The sequence below is a fragment of the Drosophila gunungcola genome (assembly GCF_025200985.1).
Source record: "Drosophila gunungcola strain Sukarami chromosome 2R unlocalized genomic scaffold, Dgunungcola_SK_2 000004F, whole genome shotgun sequence".
In the NCBI taxonomy this organism is placed as follows: Eukaryota; Metazoa; Arthropoda; class Insecta; order Diptera; family Drosophilidae; genus Drosophila; species Drosophila gunungcola.
Window position 1 is genome coordinate 131,651 of NW_026453167.1, and position 24,476 is coordinate 156,126.

Below are 24,476 nucleotides of genomic sequence, written 5' to 3' on the forward strand. Positions count from 1 at the left end.
TACATGTAGAATTACATTACACATAAAAGCTTGGCGGTTTATTTTAAATTTAAACTGAAGAAGTATTTTTGTTCCGTTAAGAAACAGGTGCCTCGTTCAATAACTCAACTAAATTTTAATTAAACACATTTACACCTTTTTATAAAAAAATGTTTAATTTTAAATCCGCCCGCAAACACTTTAATTTCTTCAGGTTTATTAATTCCACATGGTGGTTTAAAAGTTTTTTTTTTCATTTACATTTTTATGTATTTTTTATAAGCATTGCTTTATAACTGGTTACCACATTTACCTTAAATTATCTGAAGTAAAGAGAATTTATAACATTTTTATAAGTAAACGAAATATCCTTATATTCTTGTCCAGTTTATTTGATCAGTTTAAAAGCTTAAGATTAAACTTTTCTAATCTTATTCTTTGTTTACAGAACCCTTAGTTTACTGCTCAACCCGAGTTCCTGTGTAGTCGCCGGAAGCAGTGATTCACATTGGGCTTGACTCCCTGACAGCGGTTGTTCCAAGCCACCCAGGCGGAGAATCCTTGCTGTTTCCTAATATACTTGGCACATGCGATCGAGTACCGGATATCATCGCTCAGCAGCAGACGGCAGGGCAGTCGACAGAGATCGCTGGAGGGACGACCATCCGCCGGCTTACACCAGTAGCGATCGTTGATCTGGAACAGACCCCAGTCCACAGAGCCATCAGCATTGCTGGGATTGATGGCCTTGGTGTCAAAGGAGCTCTCGCCCTCCACGAGGCACATCCAGTCGGGCAGCTCGTTGTAGGGTACTCCGTACCGGTAAAGCCTTCGGGCCAAGCTGCATCTGCCCACCTGGCGGCCACTGGCCACAACTGATAGTGATAAGAGAACCAGCAGCCAAATGTGCCACATCTTCGGAATCAAATGACCCGATCTATTTGGGATTTGCGGCTTTTATAGCCATGCGGGATTTTGGCCTGGGCCAATCTAATTTTTACAAGCACTCATTCGGACAGCTCTGAAGTGTGGCCCACACTCGAGCATAAATTATGAACACTGGGTAACAAAGTTCAGAATGCTAATTGCCACTATAATATGCAAATTCTATTTATCAAAATGAACTAAATCAATATTACCATTTGAATCGAATGAGAAATGGGAGACGTTGTGCGAATTTAACAAAAGATTTTCTAAAACAATTATAATCGGAAGAAATTTTAACTTTGCGTTCTAATTTAGATCTTTTGTGACACAAGTATTTAAAAGTTCTTTAGATTTTTAATTAAAATTGGTTTCAAAACAACTAGTGTTTAACAAGCTTGTTATTCTTTTTTAAATCAATATTTTTGAAAATATTACAAGTTCTAAGAGATTTTATAATATTTTGGCTAAGAGTATCTTTAAACATATATAATCAATTCGCTCAAAATACAGATCTGTGCAATTCTAAACCTTCAGTTTTGAAGATCAGTGTCAAACCAGTAACAGATTTTCGATTCTTGAGCATTGACAGGCCGATTGGGCCAGTTTCGTTAAAATATAGAGTGGGAATCGCTCGCCATTTCAGCGAGGCATCTGCCTGGGCCCAGTTTCACTTTCAATGGGTTCTTTTGTGCTCTGTGCACAGGTATTATATAACCATTATTGACAGCTGGAGGGGCTCCAGCACTTGAAATCGCGTGTGTGCGCCAACAATGGAACAATTAACCGACAGCAAAGTCGTTCAACTTTTGGACAACTCGTTTTATTGTCCAAAATTGAGTACAAAAATAAGCAACTTAATTTAATCTCTAACGAATCTCCTGCAATTCCTGAGCCGGCGGGTGCTTAATCTCCTGTTCCGGGGGAGGCTGGTATCCCTGCTTGGGCAGGAACTGTCGTTTTCTGGAGGTGGGACGCACCACAATGTGGGCCACGCAGGTGCAAATGGCAGCGATGGCAAAGTATTTGAAACTTTCTCGTCCCCCCAGACTGTTGAACATCAGACCGCCGATCAGGGACCCAATGGAGAATCCAAGCCCATCATCCATGCCAGCCATCAATCCCTGGACCGTGGCCGAAGTTCCTGGCGGAGCCACCGCCGAGGCGTAGGCCACGATGCAGGTGTAGCACAGGGCATAGGTAATGCCCTGGAAAAAGAGTTCCACTCCGACCAGATACCAGGGATTTGGTATCCAGGCAATCAGTGATAGCCGCACCGCGTAGAAGAAAAAGCACATGCTCATGCAGTGAACGTAGCCCAGCTTCTTGATGATCTTCCCACTGTAGAAGAAGAAGGGCACCTCTCCGGCCAGGCACTCGGCGGCCACCACCAGACCCTCGATCAGTTTGATCTGATGCATGTAGCCAGTGGCCTCGGCCACCTGTTCCAAGTGCCAGAACATGAAGTAGATGATGAACGAGTCGATGATGCCGGCCATGGTGGCGAAGAACAGGAAGACCACTATGGGTGGCTGACGAACCAGTTGCCACACATCGCTCCAGATGGACTCGGAGCCACCCAGTTTGGGCAGCTTCAGTCTGGATACACTAAACAGATCCATTAAACTGAAAACGCACATGATGATCAAGGCGGGTGTCAGACTTTTAATGGCGTCCGAGGTCCACCAGTTGACCACAACGCCAGCTAGCAAGGCCGTAGCTCCAAACCCTATGGTGCCCCACACTCGTTGTGCTCCGTACTTGCCCTGCTCCTCGTCGCCCAGCAGATCGAAGCAGCAGGCATCGGATATGGAATTGGTCACGTTGAAGCCAACGATTCCAATGCAGAGCAGGCACACGAAAAGCCAGAATTTGCCAGCTCCATAGATGCATTGGTTCACAGGTTGCAAATGACAAGATGCATTAGCTTGAGTCCATTCACTGGATGCTGGTTGGGTTAAGCACATGTGATAACTGCCGTTTTCATGAAGCATATTCTGGCTGAGATTGAGTCCTGCCTCATAAGCCACAATTAGGACGGGATGTTCTGCTTCCTCTCCTTCCTGAATACAATTCGCCTGATGAGTCGTTTGGCAAAACGCTCTGGAGGAGTAAATCGAGAAGCTACAATCCGGTGGAGTTTCCAGCACCGACACATTCCACTGGGCACTGCCGTCCTCCAACGGGATGAAGTGCGAATTGTCGGGCAGGAAATAAAATCCAGCAAAGGCAAGTGTCATGATTAGAATAAGAGCGATGAAGATGAACTTCCGCAGGCTCTGTGAAGGAAATGTGAGTACTCATTAGTAATGAATGCAAGTGCAAGGATTATCTTAACTCACCGTGAAGTAATCCACTAGAAATCCCACCATGGGCTTGGCCAGGACATAGAGTATAGGCAAGACGGCCATTATGTAGCCCATTACGTCCGGTGGAACTCCGATTTGCTTGCCAATCACCGGCAGTTGTGGCAAAATAGGTCCCATGGCTAAAATTATAAACATATGTATTTATATATACATTTTAAATTATATGTAATATAAAGTAATACTGAGAATTGATTATAATCACTAAATGATTGGATTGCTAAGTACATACATATATCAAATAAATAAAAACAATGTAAATAACATTGAATTTTTATACTTCCAAAAATGTAATACTTAATTTTAATATACTAAAAAAATAAAACACATTACATTTTTAGATGTTAAAGTTTAATATTGGAAAAGCCTTGCTAATATTTTTTTTAGATTTTCTTACAATATAATAATTACTTAAAATATATAATTACTTATTTGCGAAATCAGTTCTCAATGTATAATGTTATAATGTAAAATTATATATTCCCACGGCGAACCATTTTTTAGGTTTTTATAAAACTAAGAAGTCGGTCTTATTTTGTTCTAATTTCAATACATTTAAATACAAATGTTCAAATCTAATTTCGACAAGGCCTAGTTAATATTTCATCAGATTTTCTCAAAATATACTCGGTAATGTGACCGATAAGAATGTTTGTGATATGAAGTAAAACCGTGAACTGATTATAATCACTCAATTAGTGCGAAATAAGTTTTAATTGTGGATCTAATGGGTCTGCTTTATAACTCACCTGCCATAAAAAAGAAGAAATGTGCCTTGATGGGCAGCAGGCGCCTGTTGAGTCGCACCATTGTCTAGATTTTGCAAACTATGGCTGCAAAGTATCACAGTCTAAATGTCTCCATGAAATCCTCGGTCTGGAGAAGGTGTTTCTACCCAGATAAGATCATAATTTTAGCACGTTGTCTGTCGTTCGCCGTTCGACTTTAACTGGGGATCTGTCGTCTGGTGGAAGGACTCTGTAAATAGCCAGCGACATGGATGTAAGTCAGAGACTGCTAAACAATATCTAATCTCGTGTTGATAAGATGCCGGGCCAGACTGTATAGCAAAAAGCTGTAATCTGCAACATAAAAGTTCAAGGGAGATAAGCAAAAGCATAAGAACAGCAAATGTTATCTCCACTATTATAATGTTTGGACCAATTAAGTCCGTAGGAGTGATAAAGGTTTTAGGGCCTGGCAAATAAATGTGCCTTCGAGGCATATTGAAGATCCCCACTTGAACGCTCCAACTCAATTAGTTATTGCGTATTTTGTATAGTAAGTTCAAGAAAACCTGGGTTAGTGTATATATAAGCTTTGTAGATAAAAACCGGTTTACGGTACCAAATCACTCGTAAACTTGACACACAAAAAATTACAATTTGCAAACCTTTAAATAATGGCTTGCCAAAAACTTTCCAAAAGCCGATCATTAATCAAATACAAACTGGAGATTTGGAAATCCCTTGAAAAAAATTTTAAGATACTGAAAATGCAAAACAAAGTGCGTGACAAAGCTCATTAAGAACAATAGTTATATAAAAAAAACAGGGAAGCCATAAGAATGTTTTTACTAGACTGGATTTAGTCGTTGAGTTAATTAAAACATTTGAATACAATAAGATTGCATTGCGAATTGGGAGGCATAATGTATATTACACAGAAAAATAATTATATAGAAATTATACTTGATTTGATCAAATTCCGTATCAATCTTCCGTATCTTGTTATTTGGCATAACACTTCGCTAGCCAAAACTTAACGTTTTTGAATAGCAATTTTACATTATTCACTGATAAAAATTAAACGTTTTTGTTGACCTGTGAATATTAAATGGCAATTGTTTTGGTTTGTATATTTAAATGTTTTAATTATCTGTAGTTCACGCGATTAAACACCAGCTATTGACGATTTAGCGGAGATTAAGTGAGATTTCACAATTTTTAATGGTAACAATGAAACATTGATACTGTCAATTGCATTGGTTTGTGTATTAAAATGTTTTAATTTTTGTTTTGTGTACGAAAATGTTTGAATAATCTGTAGTTCACGCGATTAAACACCACCCACTCAAACTATAAACGGACGGCAAGAGCTGCAAACAGAGACTGAAGAAAGTGCTGAAACGCCTGCAGTTTGTATGGCAACTGATAAGTCGAGTCGTTCGATAAGGAATCAGTCAATTATATGGTGTGTATACCTATTGATAAACTAAAGACTAGGGAGGCAGCCACAAGGGACCAAGTCTGAGGTAATTTCCTACATTTATTGCACCCCTTCTCCTCCTCTAAAAAGGTGCTAATCAATCTATCGAGCTAGCCAAAAACCCCAGCTTGACTCATCCATCAGCTGTGCGTAGTTGATTGTTATTCCGCTGCTTACTAACTATCTCGTTCTGCAGCCTGAGCTCAAGCGGATAGCTCGGATCGAGTTTTACTCGCTGGCATCTGGGAGGGCTGGCTTCAGTCGCCGCCGATCTTCCAATGCGAGAGGTTCGGGCTCGAAAATCCATACAACTACAAGCGGTTCTCAACGCGACAGTCTATAACTGACTTAATCCCGAACTCGATTCCGAGTAACAATTAGCGATTAACGACAAGCGGTTGACGCAATCAGAAATGCAGTGGCTTACATTAAGTTTGGTGGGGCTGTTCGCCTCGTTCTTATCAATATCAATATTAATATCAATACCAATGTGCGTGGCTGTGGAACCGCCCGATGATGGCAAATGTAAGTTAAGATTAAATCTTAGGGGGCGGATCTGTGTTTGTCTGGAAATAAAAACAAAAAAAACATAGCAAATTGGGAAAATTAATTTATGTACATTAAGATGAAGTTCAGGGCTAATTGTGGTTGTGCGGTATTTATGAGAGCTTGATTAAGACGTTTCTTTATATAGTGGAAAACAAAAACAAATCAAAACGAGAAGGAAGCAAGTTTAAGTCTTAAGGTAAACACATTTGTTTTAGAAAATATTATTAAAATTACATTATAATTAAAATATATTTTATCAATATATTAAAAAGCTTTTTGATATATTTTAAAGTGACAACTTAATTATTCACTTAAAATGAAAGAAAATTAAATCCTTTTTTTATAAAAGTAATATTGTGTTATAAGCGTATATATATTATTTAACAAATAAAAACAGCTCTTAGATATTTTTCAACTTAAAATAAAGAACTTATAAATGTCACAGCTTATCAAAATTTAGTTAAATAACAAAAAAAAAATACAATTTTGCAGTTAATAGCAAATGAAAATAGTTCTATCAAATACAGATTTTTTGTTAAAATCCGTGTTCTTTAATTCGATTAGACAACTTTTATTAAAGAAATTTTAAGTTGTTAAGATACTTCAATCCTCTCAAAATACTACCACTTATTTCTTCTTAAGCTTTATGTTAATTAACAAGTTCGAATGAATCCATCAAACATTCAAATGATATTAAATACAAAGTCACCCCGCAATTAGCCATCAAAAATCGCGTAAAAAACACCTATCATGGATCTTTAATTCGAAATGCACTGCGAGAGAGCAGCTGACCTTGGTCACTCATTCGACCGGGTGTAATCAAAACCCGCTAGAGAGACAGCCGTATCAGGCCTGAAAAAAGCCGATCGAAAACGAAAACCAGTCCCGTCTCGACCTTGGAGCTACTGCTCCATTGCCCAAATAGCGGCCCAGCGCAGAATGGCTTACTTAACTTTAACTCCCAGTTTGCGACTTTATGTCAATTCTGCGAATGCAACCAGCCTTTTCAGGTTTCCCCCATCAACTGACGCACCTGGGGGGAATTTTTAATTTAAAAAAAATACCCCCAAGATATCTTGATCTTTTCCGAAAACTGCAAGCGGGTAGAAGCTCTAAAAAGAAAAAAAAAAAACAAAAAATAAAGATAATCATAATTGATGCCGCTCGTCTGGCAACAGGTTTTTTTTTTAGCGGATTATATACTAAGCAAAAGCAGAAGTCTAAACTAAATGAATTCCTCCTTCTCGTCCCAAAGTGCGGGTCTGTGTGGTGGAATCGCGTGGCATTTATCGGAAAACCCCCAAGTTCTGCCCGCTGCTGGAGGCCAAGAGCAACATCGAGTGCGTCATCGGCGTGGACCGGCTGGATTGCGTGCGTCGCATCCACAAGGGCACTGCCCACTTTGGAGTGCTCACCTCGGAGGATCTGGTGGCCGCCCGCTGGGCCAGCGTGGAGATCCTGGTGGCCAGTGAGCTAAGATCGCACCAGTCGCACTTTGAGTACGAAATTGTTGCTGTGGTGGACAATCAGGCCGATATCCACACGGTCCATGATCTGCGTGGCGCCAAGCTGTGCCATCCCGGCTATGGATTGGGCAATCACTGGACAGAGGTCCTGGCGAATGTAAGTGATCCTCTTCTTGATATCATTATAATTTCAGTAACAAGACTACAACTCTTGTTCCGCGTCACTAGGTGCCCCGATCTAGCCATGTTCGTCTGTCCGGTTGTCCGTTTCTACGCAAACCAGTCTCTCAGTTTTTATCTAAATGAAACTTTCCCAAAAGCCTTCTATTGCAGGTAGTATATAGGTCGGAACAGTATAGATCGAAAGACTATGTATACAATTAAGCTCCCAACCGAAAAAATTACAGAAAGGAAATTATAGCTTTGTTGTTGTTGCAGTTATTCTCCGAGACATAGCAATATTTTACTATTTTAAAAATCAGTTTTTAATTTGATACAACAATATGTTAAATATTCCATAGGAAAGTTTTTTGGTATATTGACATATCTTCATGGCAAAACAATCGAAATATATCCGTTTTTTCAGAATATTTAATTGTTGTAATAGCTGCAAGGTTATATAATCTTCGGCTTGCCAAAGTTAGCTTCTGGTAAAATTTTACTTAATCTCAACATGCTTGCAGTACTTCGAAGCTGCCATGGTATCCAAGACCTGTGATCCGGAACTGACCGTTACGGAGGATCGGATTTCATCGACGGCCAGGTACTTTGGTCCCAGCTGCAAGGCGGGTCCCTGGGTGCCTGATCCCAAGCAGGATCGCATCCTAAAGAGTCGCTATCCCTCGCTGTGCGAACTGTGCTATGATCCGGTCAACTGTGACCAGAACGACAAGCACTGGGGACGACGTGGAGCTCTCTACTGTCTGACCAGTGGTGGTGGCAACGTGGCCTATGCTCGTCTGGATGATGTGCGCAGTCATTTTGGGGTAAGTATTAATTTAGAGCCCAGCACGAGTTGATTTTGAGTTGAGAAAAAACTTATTCTCATATAGAAATATAATTTACAACAGTTAACAATCAATCATTAATTAATAATTGTTGATCGGATTGTATTTCTAGCATGATTCAAACGTATCTTTGAGTGTAATCGTGCAGGGCTCATTTTAAATGAATTTCCCAAGAGGATATATCGTAATATACAATTTTTCTTTCTCTAGTTATCTGGCATTGCGGCTCAGGCGAATCCCTCGGAGTACAGCTACCTCTGCCCGGATGGTCATCTGCAGCCGATAAACGTGACCAAACCATGTGTGTGGGTGGCCAAACCCTGGCCCGTGGTGGCTGCACGTCGCACCCATGCCGCCCAAATACAGCGTTTGGTCACGGGACTTAATCATGACGAGCCGGACAGTTGGCAGAGTGCCCTGCTGAGCCTCCTGGAGACATACCACGTTTTTACCGTCCCACTGGACAATGTAATATCCATCGATGACTACCTGGATCAGGCCACCGCCTTCCAGTCGGCCTACAGCTTTCCGGAGTGCAATCCGCCGAGGTCGATTGTCTTTTGCACCACGTCCATCATTCAGCACATCAAGTGCTCCTGGCTGCAGGAGGCCTCGCAAGTGTACGGTGTCCAGCCGAATATCCAATGCGTGAGGACCATGGATGTGCAACAGTGCCTGGATGATACCAAGTTCAAGGCAGCCGATGTGGTGCTTGTGGATCAGGAAATGCGGGTAAAGGCCCAGCGGGATTATAATTTAGTGCCACTGCTGTATGAGTTCGCCACGGATATGCATGATCGGTATGTGACCATTGCTCTGGTGCACAAGGATGCCAAGTTCCAGAGCTTCAACGATCTCAGGGGAGCCAGAGCCTGTTTGCCCTCGTACGAGGGAGCTGCCCATTTGTCTGTCCAGGAGACTATTGTGAATGCCACGGGCAAGGTGCACTCGCTGCACTCCTTCTTCCACCGCGACTCTTGTCTGTGGCATCCGGATAAGGGCAGAAAGTGCCCGCTGCACTATCAGGGTGATGAAGGTGCACTCCGCTGCCTTTCCGAGGGTGCCGATGTGGCCTTTCTCAGTTCGGATGTGTACAACAAGTATGTGGGTGGCAATCTCACTGCGAATTGGTTGGCTAAGGGCAACCACAAGGACTTCCGGGTGCTGTGCCCCTATGGAGGCATTGAAAAACGTTCCAACTTTAAGTACTGCTACCTCCATTGGACCACCCGTGGCCACCTGATGACCCACAATTCCTCACTGACGCGTCATCATGAGATCTACAATTCCCTGCGCGACATGGATCAGTTATTTGGCCGGAAGTACAAGAGTGAGACACGTCCTTTCACCCTTTTTGGCATCTTCGACAAGCGGAACAATGTGCTGTTTCGGGACACCACCGATGGGTTGCTGGGCCTCCAGGAGCTGCACCGCGATAATGCCAAGCGGGTGATGGAGCACATCTATGATCGGTATACCAACACCCAGTACTACAAGAACTTTGACGAGAGTGGAGCTTCGCAATTTAGCTATAATTACTGGATTTTAATTTTCTGCTTCTTTATCACGCTGCAGCGTCAATTTTCTTAGTCATGAACTCGAATCTAATCTTATTTATTGTGATATTATGCTAAACTTAAGTTAAGAATAAAAATGCTTCAACCAGAGCTATATCACCAAATGTACTTTTTAAATTCAAAATGGCGGTTACTTTTTTATAAGAAATCGATATTACAATCGATAAGTTGGCTACCAGTTGAATTCGAGCACGCCAGTCCTTTGCAACACTGGACAAACAGCTGTGTTTATGGCTGGCTGATTTGTTGTTGCTATGTACAAGGACTTTGAGTTACCAAGGAAACAGGAAAAATGTCACAACTGAGCAGCAATACGATTGATTTAATTTACGTGGAACTCGGCAATAACTTTCATTATTTGGCACTAAGATTTGGTACTTTAAAAAGCAGCAATTGCTACTAAAATGTCAAAAAATGCGACGCGAACGAGCAGCAAGAACGTAAGCCCCAAAAAAGGCACTCCAAAAAGAAAAAAAAACCGCACATATATGACACATTTCAGTTGATTTAGGCTCCGCTGGCGATTTCACCTTTTTTGCTGACTAATTTGCACTTTACCGCTCGAAATAAAACCAAACAAACCTGCATTTTATTATTAACAACTAGGACACAGTCTTTTTATCAGCTTTATTCCTTGATTTAATGCCCACAAAAGCTTTACTGCCAATTAGAGCACACAGCAGCATGTTAATAATGCAGATAATATGTAACACCGTTCAATTAAAACTAATAAACGAACCGATCGCCACACACAAAAAAACCTTTTGTTTGGATTATGGCCAGTGCTGTTAGCTGTTAAAAGACAGTGCTGTATAAGTAAGAAAAGACGTTATAATTTTAAATAACCATTCGAATTGCAGGTCAAAACGGAAATGCCCAGGAAGGTCACCAAATCGCCGGCAACCACAAAAGAGTCCAAGGAGCGAAGGTCACTGGCCAACAGACAACCGGATAGCTTGGAAGGCGAAAAAGTGGCCAAGAAAACCACAACAGCAGCGGCGCAACCTTCGACCAGCAAAAAGCCATTGAGCACGGGGAAAAACAAGGAAATAAGGGAACCCCTGAGCAAAAGGACCACTCCGTCCCCAGGAGCGTTGCGTGCCCCCACCACCAGACAAGCGGCAAGCACAAAACCACCCTCGCAGACCAAACCCAAACCCGAGTCTAAGTCCAAACCCAATGCAGTTCTGGACACTTACCACAGTGTTACAGTGTCTTCACCGCCACAAAAACGCAAAGGACACGCAAAACAGGAGACACCTGTTGCACCAGCCAAAGAGGAGCATATACCACCCACTCCTCCTATAAAAGAAGCTGCCCCTGCTGCTCCCCCAAGAGCCAGAACTTTCACGCGCACCTTGGAGCCCGAGGAGGTGGTGGTGCTCAAGCGCGAATCCGCCAAGCAACGCAGCGAAGTGGACAACCAGGAATCACAGCCTGTAAAACAGCCTGTGACCTTTGAAGTCAAGTTCGAAGAAGCCAAAAAGCCAGACCCGGAATCCGATCACTACTCCGATGACTTTGAGTCCTATGAATCGGATTTTGAAACGGATGCCAGCACGTCGGGGAAGGAAGAAACAGATGAAGAGCCAGGAGGAGCGTCTTCCTCCGAGGGAGAAGTGGAAGTGGAAGAGGAAGACGAACCGGACTCGGAGCCCACCCAGAATCCCATTACGGTTATCCATCGCGATAAAGATCAGGAGCGCAAGCTGGACTCCGGCCACTATGACATGCGGATGAAAAGAAATCCCCAGAATCAGTACGATAGTTTTGATACCAACTCAATGGCCAACTCAGAGCAACTGGACTCTGGGATCAGCACCAACGGATTGGAGAAGCAGCCCCGATGTGGAAGTGGTGAAGCTAACGTTTACTATGGCGGCTACTCCGGATTCGTGTCCCATCCGGTGATCAGTCGACGCGGCGAGGAACTGATGGCCAAGCTGCGCTTTGACCAGCTCAACTACCACCTGTTCGAGATGAAGCCACTGAGCTACGAGGGATTCATGCAGAGCTATGGCAAGCTAAATGCCTGCCAAAGGGCCACCCAGACGCAGCCGCCCCAAATGGACGGCGAGTGCCAGACGCTGGAGGTGCACAGCCGGAGCAGCTGGACCCAGCATCCACCCCACTATGGAGGTCAACTGGTGCTCAGTTGCAGCGGCGATGCGGAGCTGAAGCAAACATCGAAATCTCAGCCGACAGATGAGTACAATGGTAAAAAAACATAGAAAATTCATGAACTTAATATTAAATTTAAATCATTTCGCTTTTATTTTCATTCATTGCGGTTTAAATTAAATATAAAACTAAATATTTTCGGAGTAGTTGTAAATATCTAAACATTTAATTTAAATAATATTTGAATGGTATTTATGTTTTTATAATAATTTACATAAATATGAAATATAAAATGTTGGGCTCAAAAGCCATATGTTTATATTATTCCATTTTTTTTATCAGTATACAAAATTAGCCTTTATCGCTTGGAAACTTTAATTTGACCTAAAATATATTTTGCTAAAATAAGTTACATTTAAATAAATAGGACCCCTTTAAACAATATTAAACACAAATATAATGCATATTAAGCAATTAAAATCCGATTCAAATTTTTTTCACATTAGTTTAAATATTTTAATAATAAGTCATGCAATTTAATGTTATGATTTTATATTTTATGCACAGAGATATTAAATATATAATGTTGGATTTAATGGCCAGATATTTTTTTGTACTATTCCAAATTTGTATCTGTGAATGAAATTATTATTTTAAAGTGAATTTTAATATTGAATCAAAAAATTTAATATGCTTGGCATTTAATATTATGCTATTATATTTAATGTTCAGAAATAGGAAATATAAAATGTTGGTTTCAAAAATTTTAATTTTTTCTGTTCCATATTTATTTCAGTGTATGAAACGAGCCTTTCTCGCTTGGAGCAACTGCATCGCATGGAGCAGGCTCGTTCCCAGCAGCTTCAGCAAAAGAGATTGGCCAAAACCACGGATCTAGAACGTCTGAATACGTTTCTGCACAAGGCCGGTAGACTAATGGGCAGGGTTTTGGAGGGCAATAAAAACCAGGGAAAAGACAGTAATCCCCGGAATATTCCTCTCCAGACCGGACTACTTAATGCCCTCCCAGTTCGCCGAATCTTTGGCAGTTCCGAAAATGGACAACTAGTGGTGACCGTCCACGAATGTCCCCAGGATAGCAACGTCTACAGCGATGACTTTGCCAGCCTGCTGATGGTGTGGTCGCTTGCCAATCCCGGCCAGCCTTTGCGTCTGCTTTCCACCTGGGCGGAAGTCAGTCGGGTGGCCATTTCCGGAGAGGCTCAGGACATTGTGGTGGCCGGATTGAGAGACGGCAGTGTGGCCATGTGGGATCTGCGCGAGACGCACAGCTACTGTTCCAAGTTGGACGGCCATCTGACCCACTTTGCAGCCACCCAGTCGGTGGTTCCCATGCTGGAACAGCAGCAGGGTGTGAGTGTGAATGTAAATGCCATGGATTTGGGCGCCGTGGTGGATGTGCGCAGCTTCAGATCGCCGCTTAAGGGTGGAGGAGCGATTTCTGCAGCCGGAGGCTTGCAGACGCCCTACAAGGAAGTTCAGGTAGGATAATCCTTATTCTCAGATTGGCATTTCATTATACAAACCGCTTGTTAGTTTTTTTGCATTTTTGGAACTTGTTTCATCAGAATTTTTTAGCTGAACAGCCAATAATAAAAATATCTGCCTTTAGGATTATGTAAAAATAAACTGCTGAGACCGATCCCCAAAGAATGGATTACTTCTGGATAAAAAGCATTGGCTTAGGTTTGATGTTATTGGCCAAGGAAGCTTTAATCTGAGTTTAAATGACTTCAATTTTTGGCTTTGTCTTTGGCTTAACGAAAAATAATAATATTAATTTTAGGTATAGAATAGGGACCTTAATTAGATCAAGCAATGGCCACAAGGCCAAAGTGTACCATGTATAAATATAAACCTTATGGAAATGTTAGCCAGGATACAATCCATTATTTCCTGAACTTACTTACTAGAACGTATTTGTATTTGTATTCCTTTTCATAATGGCTTTTTTCCCCATCTTAAATCTGGACAATATATTTGTAAATTAATGTTTACAGATTGTGAAAGCTAAACCACCACTACTCATAACCAAATCCTTTGCAGTATGCCTCGCTGAACGACTCTGGCCTACTGACCATGTGGACCCTGGTGGAAGGCGCCGTCTCCAGCAATAGCAACGAGTTCAGCTCCCCGTGGGCTCGAGTGAAGCTCCTGCAGAGCGCCAGCTGCGACCTCAGGAGCTATCTGGAGCGACGTCTGCTCAAGAGTCACCAGAGTGCCTACGAGAAGACCAAGTCGCTGTTCCAGGGCAACATCTACAGCGACGATCTGCTAAGGGAGCTGAACGAGACGCAGATTTGAGCAACGCTCTGCAGGATCAGGGATTGCAGGGACTGCGCTTCACCAGCATCGATACGGGCAGTGATCTGATCTACGTGTGCACCAACCGGAATTTTGTGCTCTGCTGCACTCGTAGCTTGAAGACGGAACGCTTCTCGAGAATCGCCGTGAACGAGAGTCGTTTTCTGTTTCCCACCTCATTGTGTGTGCTGTCCAATGAGAACTATGTGGCCGTGGGTCTGTCCAATGGATCCGTGATGATCCTCAACTGCAATCAGGGAAAGAGGCAGCTTCAAAAGAGCCACCAAAGACCCAAAACCGGTCATCCACCATCCGCCACTGATGAGCCCGATCCGGAGACGGGCAAATCCTGCGCCATTCAAAACATTATACTCAACGAGCGAAGATCCTTCGACCAGCAGGTGGATCCTAATCCCAGTCCCACCTACGAAACACGGCCCAATACTGCTCTGGAGCTAATTGAGCGACCCAAACGTTCCTACGAAATGAGAGTATTTGACCAGCAGCTGCTCCTCAGCGGCAGTGGACTGCGCCAGCATCTCGTCCAGGCCCTGATCCTCTCCAGCGATGGATGGCGACTATCCGCCCTGACCAATGGAACGGTGCGCACCTACGATTTCCACCGGGACAGGGAGCAGCTGCCCAGTGAGCAGCCGGCGGAAAGTCGCAGTCTCAAGGCCACGGATATCGCAGGTGTCCAAAGTTCCGGACACGAACAGCATCTGCTCATCCTGGACTCGGCTGGAAAGGTGCAACTGCACCCACTTGACTACTAGCTTGTTACATATTCTATAACTATTTGTATTTGCGTTTGTTGAATCCATTTTTTAAGGCAAATAAAGTCAGTCTAGTCCAAACCGATTTGAATTTCGCTAGGGTATGGTTTTTATAAAAATTTCATTAAGTTACGAACGCTGGGAATTTTTTTCTTTGGATTTTGTTTGAATTAGATGTAATTAAACCTATTTTACTATTTCAGGATTACGGTTTAAATTTTGATGAAATCGGTCAATGATAATATATAGTTGCCATTGGAACGATTCATTAGCTTCATTAATATTCACGAGCTTCATTATTATCTTTTTATTTTTAATATTATAATATACTTTTTAGTAAAAGAAAACGTCATATTGATTTCAAATTAGAAAATATCCAAAGAATTTATTACTATTTGTGCACAAATTTAAACTTAGAAATTTATTTTAAACAGGTATTAACACGAATTTGAAGAACTAAATGAGTTACTGTTCTTTTATTAACTTGCAATAAACGATTTACCTAAAAGAATTCGATTTGTAGAAATCCTATTCAAGTTTTAAGTTTATAAAAGTAAATCCAACACAATTTTAATACTTATTTAATACAATGTGATATTTCAGAGCTATTTCTTCAATAACTTTTTATAATTAAAAAAACAAAAATTCAAATATTTCAAAAGACATTTAAGTTTATTTTAAACATTTATTAACAAAAATTGTAAGAACCTTACTTTTATGTACATACAAATCTGGAAATCTTTTTTTATGGTTTTTTCACGTAAATTCCCCTGCAATAATTAGATTTGTAGAAATCCTATTCTAGTTTCGAGTTTATATAAGTAAAACCCACACAATTTTAAATTTGTTTATGTTAGTTAGTTAGTTATTGAAAAGAAAGTGAAATGTCAGAGATATTTCTTTACTTTTTCACTTCTTTTTATAATTAAAAAACACCACTTCAAATTTTCAAATTCGGAAAAATCGAAAAATGTTTATTTTAAACATATATTAACAAAAATTGGTAGAACGACTGCCTACTTCACTGTTATGTACAAATCTCCGGAACTTTTTGATGGTATTTCCCGTAAGCTACAGCTGCCTGGCCGTGGACAACATGCCGCCGGCGGTTGTGGCTCCCAGGAGCTGTCGCACCGTCTGCAGTTCGTCCCTGAGGGCCAGGACCTGGGCCCTCAAGATGGAGTTCTCCTGCTCCAGCAGAGCAGCCCGGAAAGCTATCCTATCCTCACGGATTTTACGCGCATCCCTGGACTTCTTGGCCGCCTCATTGTTCCGCTTGCGCCTCTCGAAATACTTGGCATCCTTTTGGGCCTCCGGAATGGGCCGCTTTTCGCCGCGAACCCGCCGATGCATGAAACCCGGAAACATTCCGCCGCCAATCACACCCACGCGATTGAGCTCCATAAGGGGAAACTCCAGGGCCTGGAGGGTATGACTGGGCGGAGCAATATACTCGAAGGCAGGCAGAGATTCGGAGGATCTTTTAGCACCGATCATTCCGGGGAAACAGAGGCCGGGTAGCCTTAGATTCTGGGGCACAGGAAAGGAGGAGTAGGTAGGCGTCTTCTTCTGCGACTCCAGATCGGCGGCATCCAGTTCGGAATCGGTGACATCCAGAATGGGCGACTGGGCGGGCGAGTGCATCGGTTACTTTTTCGGTGACTTCCGTTCCGTTCCGTTCGCGCCAACGACCGCGTTCTATCTGAAACCAAATCCTGCTGGCCGACCACCTGCCTAAGCCCGGTAATTATAGGTTCCAGTCACACAACCCCCCACATTTGGGGGCTATTTCTAAGCCAGATACTCCAGCTACATTAGCTACCCTCCTTTTCGCCGGCTGATTCAACCAATCACGCAATGTTGACGGTAATTATTCGTCAAATACATGACACTTGGTTCGCTGCCGCCTGGCATTTATTCGTGCTGCCCGGTTACAAGGACTTCATATAACTGGTTAGCCAGATTACAAGCCCCAGTCCGGTTCCCCTGGCATTTGTCCTTCGAGTTGGCCAACTCTTATGTGGTGGGGGCGGAAAAACAGAGGGATTTCCCCGGCGCTGACCAATGAGAGTGGACTAGCTGGCTATCGACCGACATTTTGTAGACGACAGTTCCTCGGTAAGCAGTGGTAATAGTTTGAAAAGGCGTGGCGGAAACCCCAAAAGTTTTTGCACTTTACGAAAATGTAACGACGAAAATTAAAGCCTTACATTTAGAATCTAGTTTTTTTAATTTTGTAAAAGGGTCATCTTAAGAGAAAATAAAATTGTCAAAAACTTTTATATATATATATATAAAATTCTACAACCATATTAATAATTGTAAAAAATTAAAATTGTAATAATGATACAGGGTAAATCTTAAATCATTATAGTTTTATAATTACTTTTTAAGAACCTTTAAAACACTAGCATCTAAAAAATCACAGATTTAACATTAAAAAGTTTTTCCAATGCTTTTTGAAATTTTCGCTCAGTGTACCAATCGATTTCAGTATGCCCCAACATATCCTTTTACTCCACTGCATGCACTCCAAAAAGTGCAATGTCAGAAAGCCCCGATTTGGCCAATCTACTGTATCAAGACATCAAAAAGTTTGCCCAACTTCAATTTGATCCAAACATGACTCTACAGAAATCGAAAAATTAGCATGTTGCCTGATATGCTCCTCGAAAATCATATGAAAACCCAGAGTTAACTAGCAATACGGAAATGTTCTTCGTGTGTCTTCTTCAACCCGTTCCATTTTGGGTTGAGAAAGTGTCACCTGTTTGCCCAGGTAAATTGGCAGTTTGGGTTACAGGGTTTTCCCTTTTCCGCTTTCCATTTCCCATTTCCCATTCCCTGTAACCGGAAGTCGCATCCTTATAACGTTTCATAACGTATGCGCTAATTTATTATCTGTTGGCAAAAGTTGGGCCATAGTTAACCCTTTGACTGGCATGCCACTGTTACCATGTCGTTTATGGTGTTTCGGCAGCCCGGAATAATGGATTGCGTGCCGAAGTGACATGTCGGAAAACTAAAGGAAGTCTAATATCATTCAAAGGGTTGGGTTACAAAAATATATATTTACCGAAGATACCGAATATTTTGGAATCGGTTCGTATTAGTTGCATTACTTAGCCAGTAAAATCTATGAACCAAGTCCCATTTTGGAGATCCCACCCCAGGGAACTGGCTAATGCATTGGGAGGAGCACTTTGGACACAGGCTATTCATATGTTAGACAAATTACCAGGTAATATGCCCAGCCGAACATGTAATTGTTTCGATGTTTGTTTGCCCAATAATTGAAGAGCAAACCTCGAGGACCCGAACGCACCGCTAATGACACCTTTAATTGGATGACATTAGCACCAAAGTCCCGAGGGCATGACCAAGTGTGCCTAGCTGGATATGGACATTCAAAGTATTAGGCTTCGCCCTGCCTGTCTCACAATATTATTCACTCGATAACTCTATAGACTTTGAACGGAAAAAATATATCCATTTTATAACTTGTAAAAATAATGTGTGACGAAAGCACTATTTCGGACTGCGAGCCCACCACCTTGCGGCTTCCTTTCAACAGCTACCATATCAATTTGCCCCTCTACATTTTGGATATGGTGCGCATCTTTCAGGATCATCCCAAGTACAGCAATGGTATCCATGAAGAGCACATCCTGGAGATGCTGGAGAAGGAGTAAGTCAGTCAGAGAGATCATGCATATGCCCTAAATTAATTATCTCATTACGGGTATGGGATGGTTTTCTTATGTGATTTTGTAGTTATTTTTAGATCAAGCAACATTTACAAAAATAGTTTTGTTATTTAACCTATAATTGATTATTTTTTTTTCATATTTATCGTTTGACATTTTGGTTTTTTCATAAGATTGATAGTTTTGTTCAAAGGTCCAGCTTTTTCAAAGTAATATAAAATTATTGTTTCTATATTTAAGTTGCATAAAATGTATACTTACACTGATACCAAAATGGAATAGTAAAACATATATCAGGTTATTGAATCCAAGTGTTCATATTTCCTATTTAAGTTAAATATAAAATATTAATATTATATAAAGTCCATTGCACGGTTTAATATTAAACTAATTAAATTAATTTTTAATGTTTTATATGCATTACTTTTAAATACAATATTATTTAAATTAAATTAAATATTTCACATACTACATAATAATGGAATATTTCCATATTTGTTAAAAACAGCAATGAATAAACATCAATGCTAAAAATGTTTAAAATTTAATAAAGAATTACTTCTTAGTACTTATTTTAACTTATACTACAATTTCTATACTTATATAATGCCCATTACCTAGACCCTTTGCCTGCGGGGATCTGGAGTCGCAGGTGAAGACCGCTTTGCTGGATCTCACGGCCAAGGGGTTCATACGCTACATATCCAATGGGTACCGCACCCTGGGACCGATTGCCAAACTGGCCAATGCCCGTTCCGTGCGCCACTTCAGCATGACATGGCAGCGCATTGCCGAGCTGCAGAAGGTCAACTGTCCGAGCCTGGAGCCCGGGTCCATCTCCAGCGAGCACTGCACCCAGCGCGGATCTAATTACTGATCCTGAGAGCCTTTTTTTTTTTGTATTTCGTTGCGTTAACCATTTTATTTACTGAGTTAAGTTCAATCCTCCACACACACACACACTCAACTTCATCAAAATTGTTACCGTCTAGTAAAATTCTTGCAAATCAAAGTTTTCGGGGTGATCTTAATTTAAAGAGATACAAAAATGGTACTTTCTTTCTGTTACCAAATGTTCCCAACTGGTTTTCATAGCAAAATTGTATGTTTCCATCGGCACTTAGTTTTAATTTTAATTGTTGTCTATTTTTAAAATAGTTTAAGAAAGTATTAAATTTAAAAAAATTATAACTTCTTGTCCTAGAACTTTTAAATTATTTTATTTTAGTATTTAAAAGGTTACTTTCTTAGACTTAATTTTACTTATTTTGCAGAAATGTTATAAAATAGTTTAACATTTTCTCGAACTTAATCAAAAATTTAGAATATCCTTTTTTTGTAAAATTTATATACAGTTGAGTTCCAGCAAATCCAGGTTTTCGGGGTGGTTTGGTTTATCATCATCATTATGTTGGGAACTAATGTTCCATCCTTTTGACACTTAAGCAGGCTAATTATTACCGAGGGTTGGCCCACTCGCATGAGGAATGTGGCAGGTGTTTTAAGGGAAATGCTTCCGAAACTGATTTCGGAATGACAATTATGTAGGGATGGTTATGATCCGTAGTGCCCCAAAATGACCCCTGGCCACAGCCATTACCCTTTTGGCCGAACCGTTTAAATTGTCAACACCAGGACAACGGAGGACACAAGGAGGACAGGACCTGTATGACCTGTCGTTAGTGTTGTCCTCATATGCGCATATGGAAGCTACGAAGCGAACACGCATGGGATCCCGGCCAGGTGTTATTTATTGCCTCTCTAATCGTTGCGGCATAATCTATTAGCACCCCGCCGACAGATCCGTGCTCCCGGGTCCACCACAACACCACAGCACGGTGTCCTTTGATTTTTTGCTTTTGCACATTAAAGGCAATTATTATTATTGTTTTAGTTTCGAGACAGTTTTGTGTTTGTCATTTGCCGATTGCTGTTCCGCGTTCATAATTGGACCAGCCCCAAGAAGAAACATTAATCAAGCGACTTGACATGTGGATAACGCGTTGGAACGTAGACAGTTTATAAGGTTTGCTACACGGCATAACTGAAGGTTTAATACTGATTCAATACGAGTGAAGGTGATTATTCATCGAAAGAAAAATTATTCTTATATAAGTAGTACAAAAAATCCAAAAATGAATAACGTAAAAAAGTATTTTCTTTAACTAAATATCCTTTTCATTTGAGATATAATTAAACTTTGGAACTACACTTCATTGTGAAGTTTTAAATCGACGTAGACTTTAAATCTCGCCTAAAAACACTTTGAGCCTAAAACATGTAGTGTAGTTTTAAGACAACAGATAGTCACAATATTGTAATTTGATTACATATAAGTTCGTTCAGAAATTAAATAAAAGTAATGCAGGCATTTAAAGCCAAAAAAAAATTATCTAAGGAGATGTAAACAAAAAGGCTTAGGCTATGCTATAGTTCTTCTGGATTTAAAGCATTTTTGAGTAGCGATTTGGATCTTTCTAAATCTGTCACTTAAATAGAAAAAGGTAAAGATTAACAAGCCAAATTATAACAGCGCTAGCAATGCTTATCAGATATCTTTGGGGGCTTCATCTGCCGAAGGCTGATCGAGATCTGGAGCTTCAATGGAGCTTCGCCGGACTCCATTGCTGGGCTGAGCATATCCACGTTTCACCAGCTGACTCGGCACTTCGGTGTAGACGCCCAGAAAACGAATTAGGAAGCCATCCGGCAGCCGATTAATCAGCTTCACATCCATCTCCTTGTTAAGCAGCCTACTCTTAAGGTATTCGACGCATTCAAATGTCATCTGGTGCGAGAGAAATGATGACCTTATGACTCCCTCTATTTGGCAACTGATGCACCGATGAGGCTTCAAGCTCTCCACATAATCGCACGGAGCCAAGCAGCTCAGGGGCACGAACTCAGTGTTGCCGTAATCCACATAAAAGATCTTGTACTCCTTATCCATTTCATCGATGATCTGGGCGCGATAGAAGCAGCCATCGCTGTAGAGGGCCAACACAATGTCAAGGAGGTGTGGCTTGCGCTTGAAGCTCCGTTTCTCCTCGGGCACATCCTTCTTGTCCCACACCAGCGGAGCAGAGCCGTCCACAAACTGAGCATAAATCTCCGTGGGGCTGTTCACAAAGGTGATCAGGATGCGGACAGTGCTGCCCATTTTCTGAGGCACTGGAGAGTAAAAGTCAGGTTTCCGGAAGAGCTCCAGCTACCTCCACATCCTTTGTGGCGCCATCAGGGGCAAAGGGTTCGTGAACCAAGCGGCAATTGTTACCTTGGGAGTGCAATAAGGTGAGAATAAAATTCAATATTGTTCACTAACCATATATAACTCGTTAAAACCTACAACTATCTGTTTTTTAGTATTGTATCATCCCCTAATTAATGAATTTTTTGACTTACCCTTAAAGCAGCCATTCAGCTTGGGATCGTAGTGCCGGCAAATGCGTTGCTCATCCGTGGGTATAAAGCCCAGCACTGCCTTCAGAGGATTGCTGGTGGTCTCTTCGACCTCATTCAACATGGCCATGTCATCCTCGCTTAGTTTAACAGGACATTCGGTCTTATTATTATTTAAACCTGTTACTTCTTTGTCGATCAACTCCACCATCAGAGCGATGCCATTGTTATCGTGCACCCGGAATGTAAGACTCTGATAGAGGAATTTACTCATCTGGCTAACAGTGTAGTTCATCAAATTGGATCTAATGGCTTCTGCGGGCAGCGCCTTGATGTCGCTGGGCAGTTCAAATATGGTTTCGTTGCCGCTCAGGTGAATGTGCTCGCCATAGTCAATTAGATAGGCATCATAGCCTCCGCCCTCGGAGCTGCTATTGATAGTGATGCGAGTGGTTATATTGTCGCTGCTGTCGTAGACTGCAAATATGTCCCCGTAGTTTGGCAATTGGTCTATTTCCCGCAGAGGCACCTGTCCCTGCAGCAACTTCTGAATCTGCTTTGAGCTCTTATCCCATTTGGCCACAAAGATGCAGCTGTCCGCCACATTCACATGCACTAAGACGGCTGAGATCACGGTGCTCTTGGGAAAAGCATCCATGTTCTTCAGGATTTGATTGTAGATGCCATCGCTGGTCGTCTGGGTGCCGCCTTTGGGAGCCAGGAGGGATCGGTTGCGTGGTTTGGGAAAGGTTGCAGCCGGTGGCGAAGTAGTAACCTGATCCTCTAAGGGTTTAATAAGCCAGCTAGAGGGCATGACTGGTCTTTCGTTAATCTGTTGTTCTTCGATTTTCTTTGGGATTTCTTTGCAGATATTATTGGAGGTCTTCTGGATAGGGGGTTCGTGGTCCACTGCGTTCTCTTTAACCTGCAATTCAGTCATGGACTTTTGGTTGGAAATATCATTGCTGATCGTCATTGCTGGCTTTGGAGAAGTTTTAGGGGAAAGTGTAGGAGACTTTTCCGTAAAATCAACCTTTGAGTCGATGACCACTGCGTTCTCTTTAACCTGCAATTCAGTCATGGACTTTTGGTTGGAAATATCATTGCTGATCGTAATTGCTGGCTTTGGAGAAGTTTTAGGGGAAAGTGCAGGAGTCTCTTCCGTATTAGACGTCTTCGCCTTGGACTCTGAAGCCATGGACAAATCAACGGGCACCAGCTGCATTAAAGATTCCGGCCACATCTCGCTGGAGTCCGGCTCCAGCGACTGTTCATCAGAAATAGCATCTGTGATGGCTTTCTTAATTAAACGATTGGGTGAATCGAGGGAATCGAAGGCGTCCTCCGACTTTTCCTCGCTCCTTAATCTTCCAGCCGGTCGGTTGAGCTCTATGTGCAGGTTGAGCTGGATGACATAGGCATTTACCTCGCTAAGACTGCCCACTAATTGGTCATGAAGGGCGATGAGTCTCCTGTCCTGGCGATCTACATTCACCCACCTTTTGGTGAGCATTGTGCGAACCCGGTTGACGTCGCGCTGGTAGGAGCGCAGATTATCCTGCAGCTTGTGCACGTTGTCGTTGCACAGCTTCATCATCACCGAAATGTCCTCCAGATTCATTTTTATTTTTTTAATTTATAAACTTAAGCGGAATCGAATAGAACGCCAGTTCAAAGAGCTTCGCTGCAACCATGTGGCAACTCTAACGCGACAGAAAAGGAAGAAGAAGAGGTACGCGCGATCGCGTAGAAGGGTTGTCAGGTGTTGCGGGTCGATAATCTACCGTCATGATGAAATCTTAAACAGTTATAAAATATCAATATTATTTTATTTACTAACTTTTTATTCGGCTTACCTTTGTTCAGATTTCATAAGTAAAGAAATTCCTACTTTTAAATTTGAAAATAACAAGCCCCACCAAAATTTGAAATGTATTGCTTTATGTCGAATTTTTTCCAGAAACTAACAATACGGTTCTTGGTACACTGTAAAAGGTTACCCTTACAAAGGCATAATGGTATTCTAGAACACATTTTTTATTAAGAACGATGAAATATAACAAATATTTGAA

The 24,476-nt window shown here is 41.7% G+C and overlaps 7 protein-coding genes across 17 annotated transcripts; 3 read left to right on the forward strand and 4 right to left on the reverse strand.

Annotated features, from left to right (window-relative positions):
* Positions 1–81: 81 nt before the first annotated feature.
* On the reverse strand, positions 82–1,191 carry LOC128253733 (lysozyme 1). Its single transcript, XM_052982379.1, has one exon. It carries the CDS (start codon positions 892–894, stop codon positions 445–447), a length of 450 nt encoding a protein of 149 aa, XP_052838339.1. The 5' UTR covers positions 895–1,191; the 3' UTR covers positions 82–444.
* A 494-nt stretch (positions 1,192–1,685) lies between these two features.
* Positions 1,686–10,816, reverse strand: LOC128253725 (major facilitator superfamily domain-containing protein 6). 11 transcript variants are annotated; one of them, XM_052982350.1, is made up of 5 exons: positions 10,659–10,811; positions 5,964–6,043; positions 4,019–4,247; positions 3,246–3,391; positions 1,686–3,182 (listed from the first exon to the last, which is right to left on the reverse strand). In XM_052982350.1, the coding sequence occupies exons 3-5, from the start codon at positions 4,077–4,079 to the stop codon at positions 1,773–1,775; spliced, it is 1,617 nt and encodes a 538-aa protein (XP_052838310.1). In that variant the 5' UTR covers positions 4,080–4,247; positions 5,964–6,043; positions 10,659–10,811; the 3' UTR covers positions 1,686–1,772. The 11 variants fall into 11 exon arrangements, with proteins under 11 accessions (XP_052838310.1, XP_052838315.1, XP_052838313.1 ...); XM_052982355.1 differs by lacking the exon at positions 10,659–10,811 and adding an exon at positions 6,986–7,004; XM_052982353.1 differs by lacking the exon at positions 5,964–6,043 and having other exon boundaries at positions 10,659–10,816.
* LOC128253724 (transferrin) lies at positions 5,721–10,180 on the forward strand. The gene is made up of 4 exons (XM_052982348.1): positions 5,721–6,002; positions 7,282–7,649; positions 8,176–8,478; positions 8,710–10,180. Exons 1-4 carry the CDS (start codon positions 5,891–5,893, stop codon positions 10,087–10,089), a joined length of 2,163 nt encoding a protein of 720 aa, XP_052838308.1. The 5' UTR covers positions 5,721–5,890; the 3' UTR covers positions 10,090–10,180.
* LOC128253721 (uncharacterized) lies at positions 10,298–15,379 on the forward strand. Its single transcript, XM_052982340.1, is given in 5 exon segments — positions 10,298–10,516; positions 10,937–12,293; positions 12,994–13,700; positions 14,265–14,514; positions 14,517–15,379. Coding segments are annotated over 5 exon segments (3,132 nt in total). The 5' UTR covers positions 10,298–10,480; the 3' UTR covers positions 15,299–15,379.
* Positions 15,380–16,310: 931 nt separating this feature from the next.
* On the reverse strand, positions 16,311–17,274 carry LOC128253929 (hepatic leukemia factor). Its single transcript, XM_052982639.1, has one exon. It carries the CDS (start codon positions 16,940–16,942, stop codon positions 16,370–16,372), a length of 573 nt encoding a protein of 190 aa, XP_052838599.1. The 5' UTR covers positions 16,943–17,274; the 3' UTR covers positions 16,311–16,369.
* A 1,444-nt stretch (positions 17,275–18,718) lies between these two features.
* LOC128253943 (uncharacterized) lies at positions 18,719–20,058 on the forward strand. Its single transcript, XM_052982660.1, has 2 exons — positions 18,719–18,986; positions 19,627–20,058. The coding sequence occupies exons 1-2, from the start codon at positions 18,811–18,813 to the stop codon at positions 19,880–19,882; spliced, it is 432 nt and encodes a 143-aa protein (XP_052838620.1). The 5' UTR covers positions 18,719–18,810; the 3' UTR covers positions 19,883–20,058.
* Positions 20,059–21,083: 1,025 nt separating this feature from the next.
* LOC128254152 (uncharacterized) lies at positions 21,084–24,352 on the reverse strand. Its single transcript, XM_052983009.1, is given in 4 exon segments — positions 21,084–22,192; positions 22,194–22,279; positions 22,408–24,202; positions 24,261–24,352. Coding segments are annotated over 3 exon segments (2,343 nt in total). The 5' UTR covers positions 24,026–24,202; positions 24,261–24,352; the 3' UTR covers positions 21,084–21,553.
* Between the last annotated feature and the right edge of the window lie 124 nt (positions 24,353–24,476).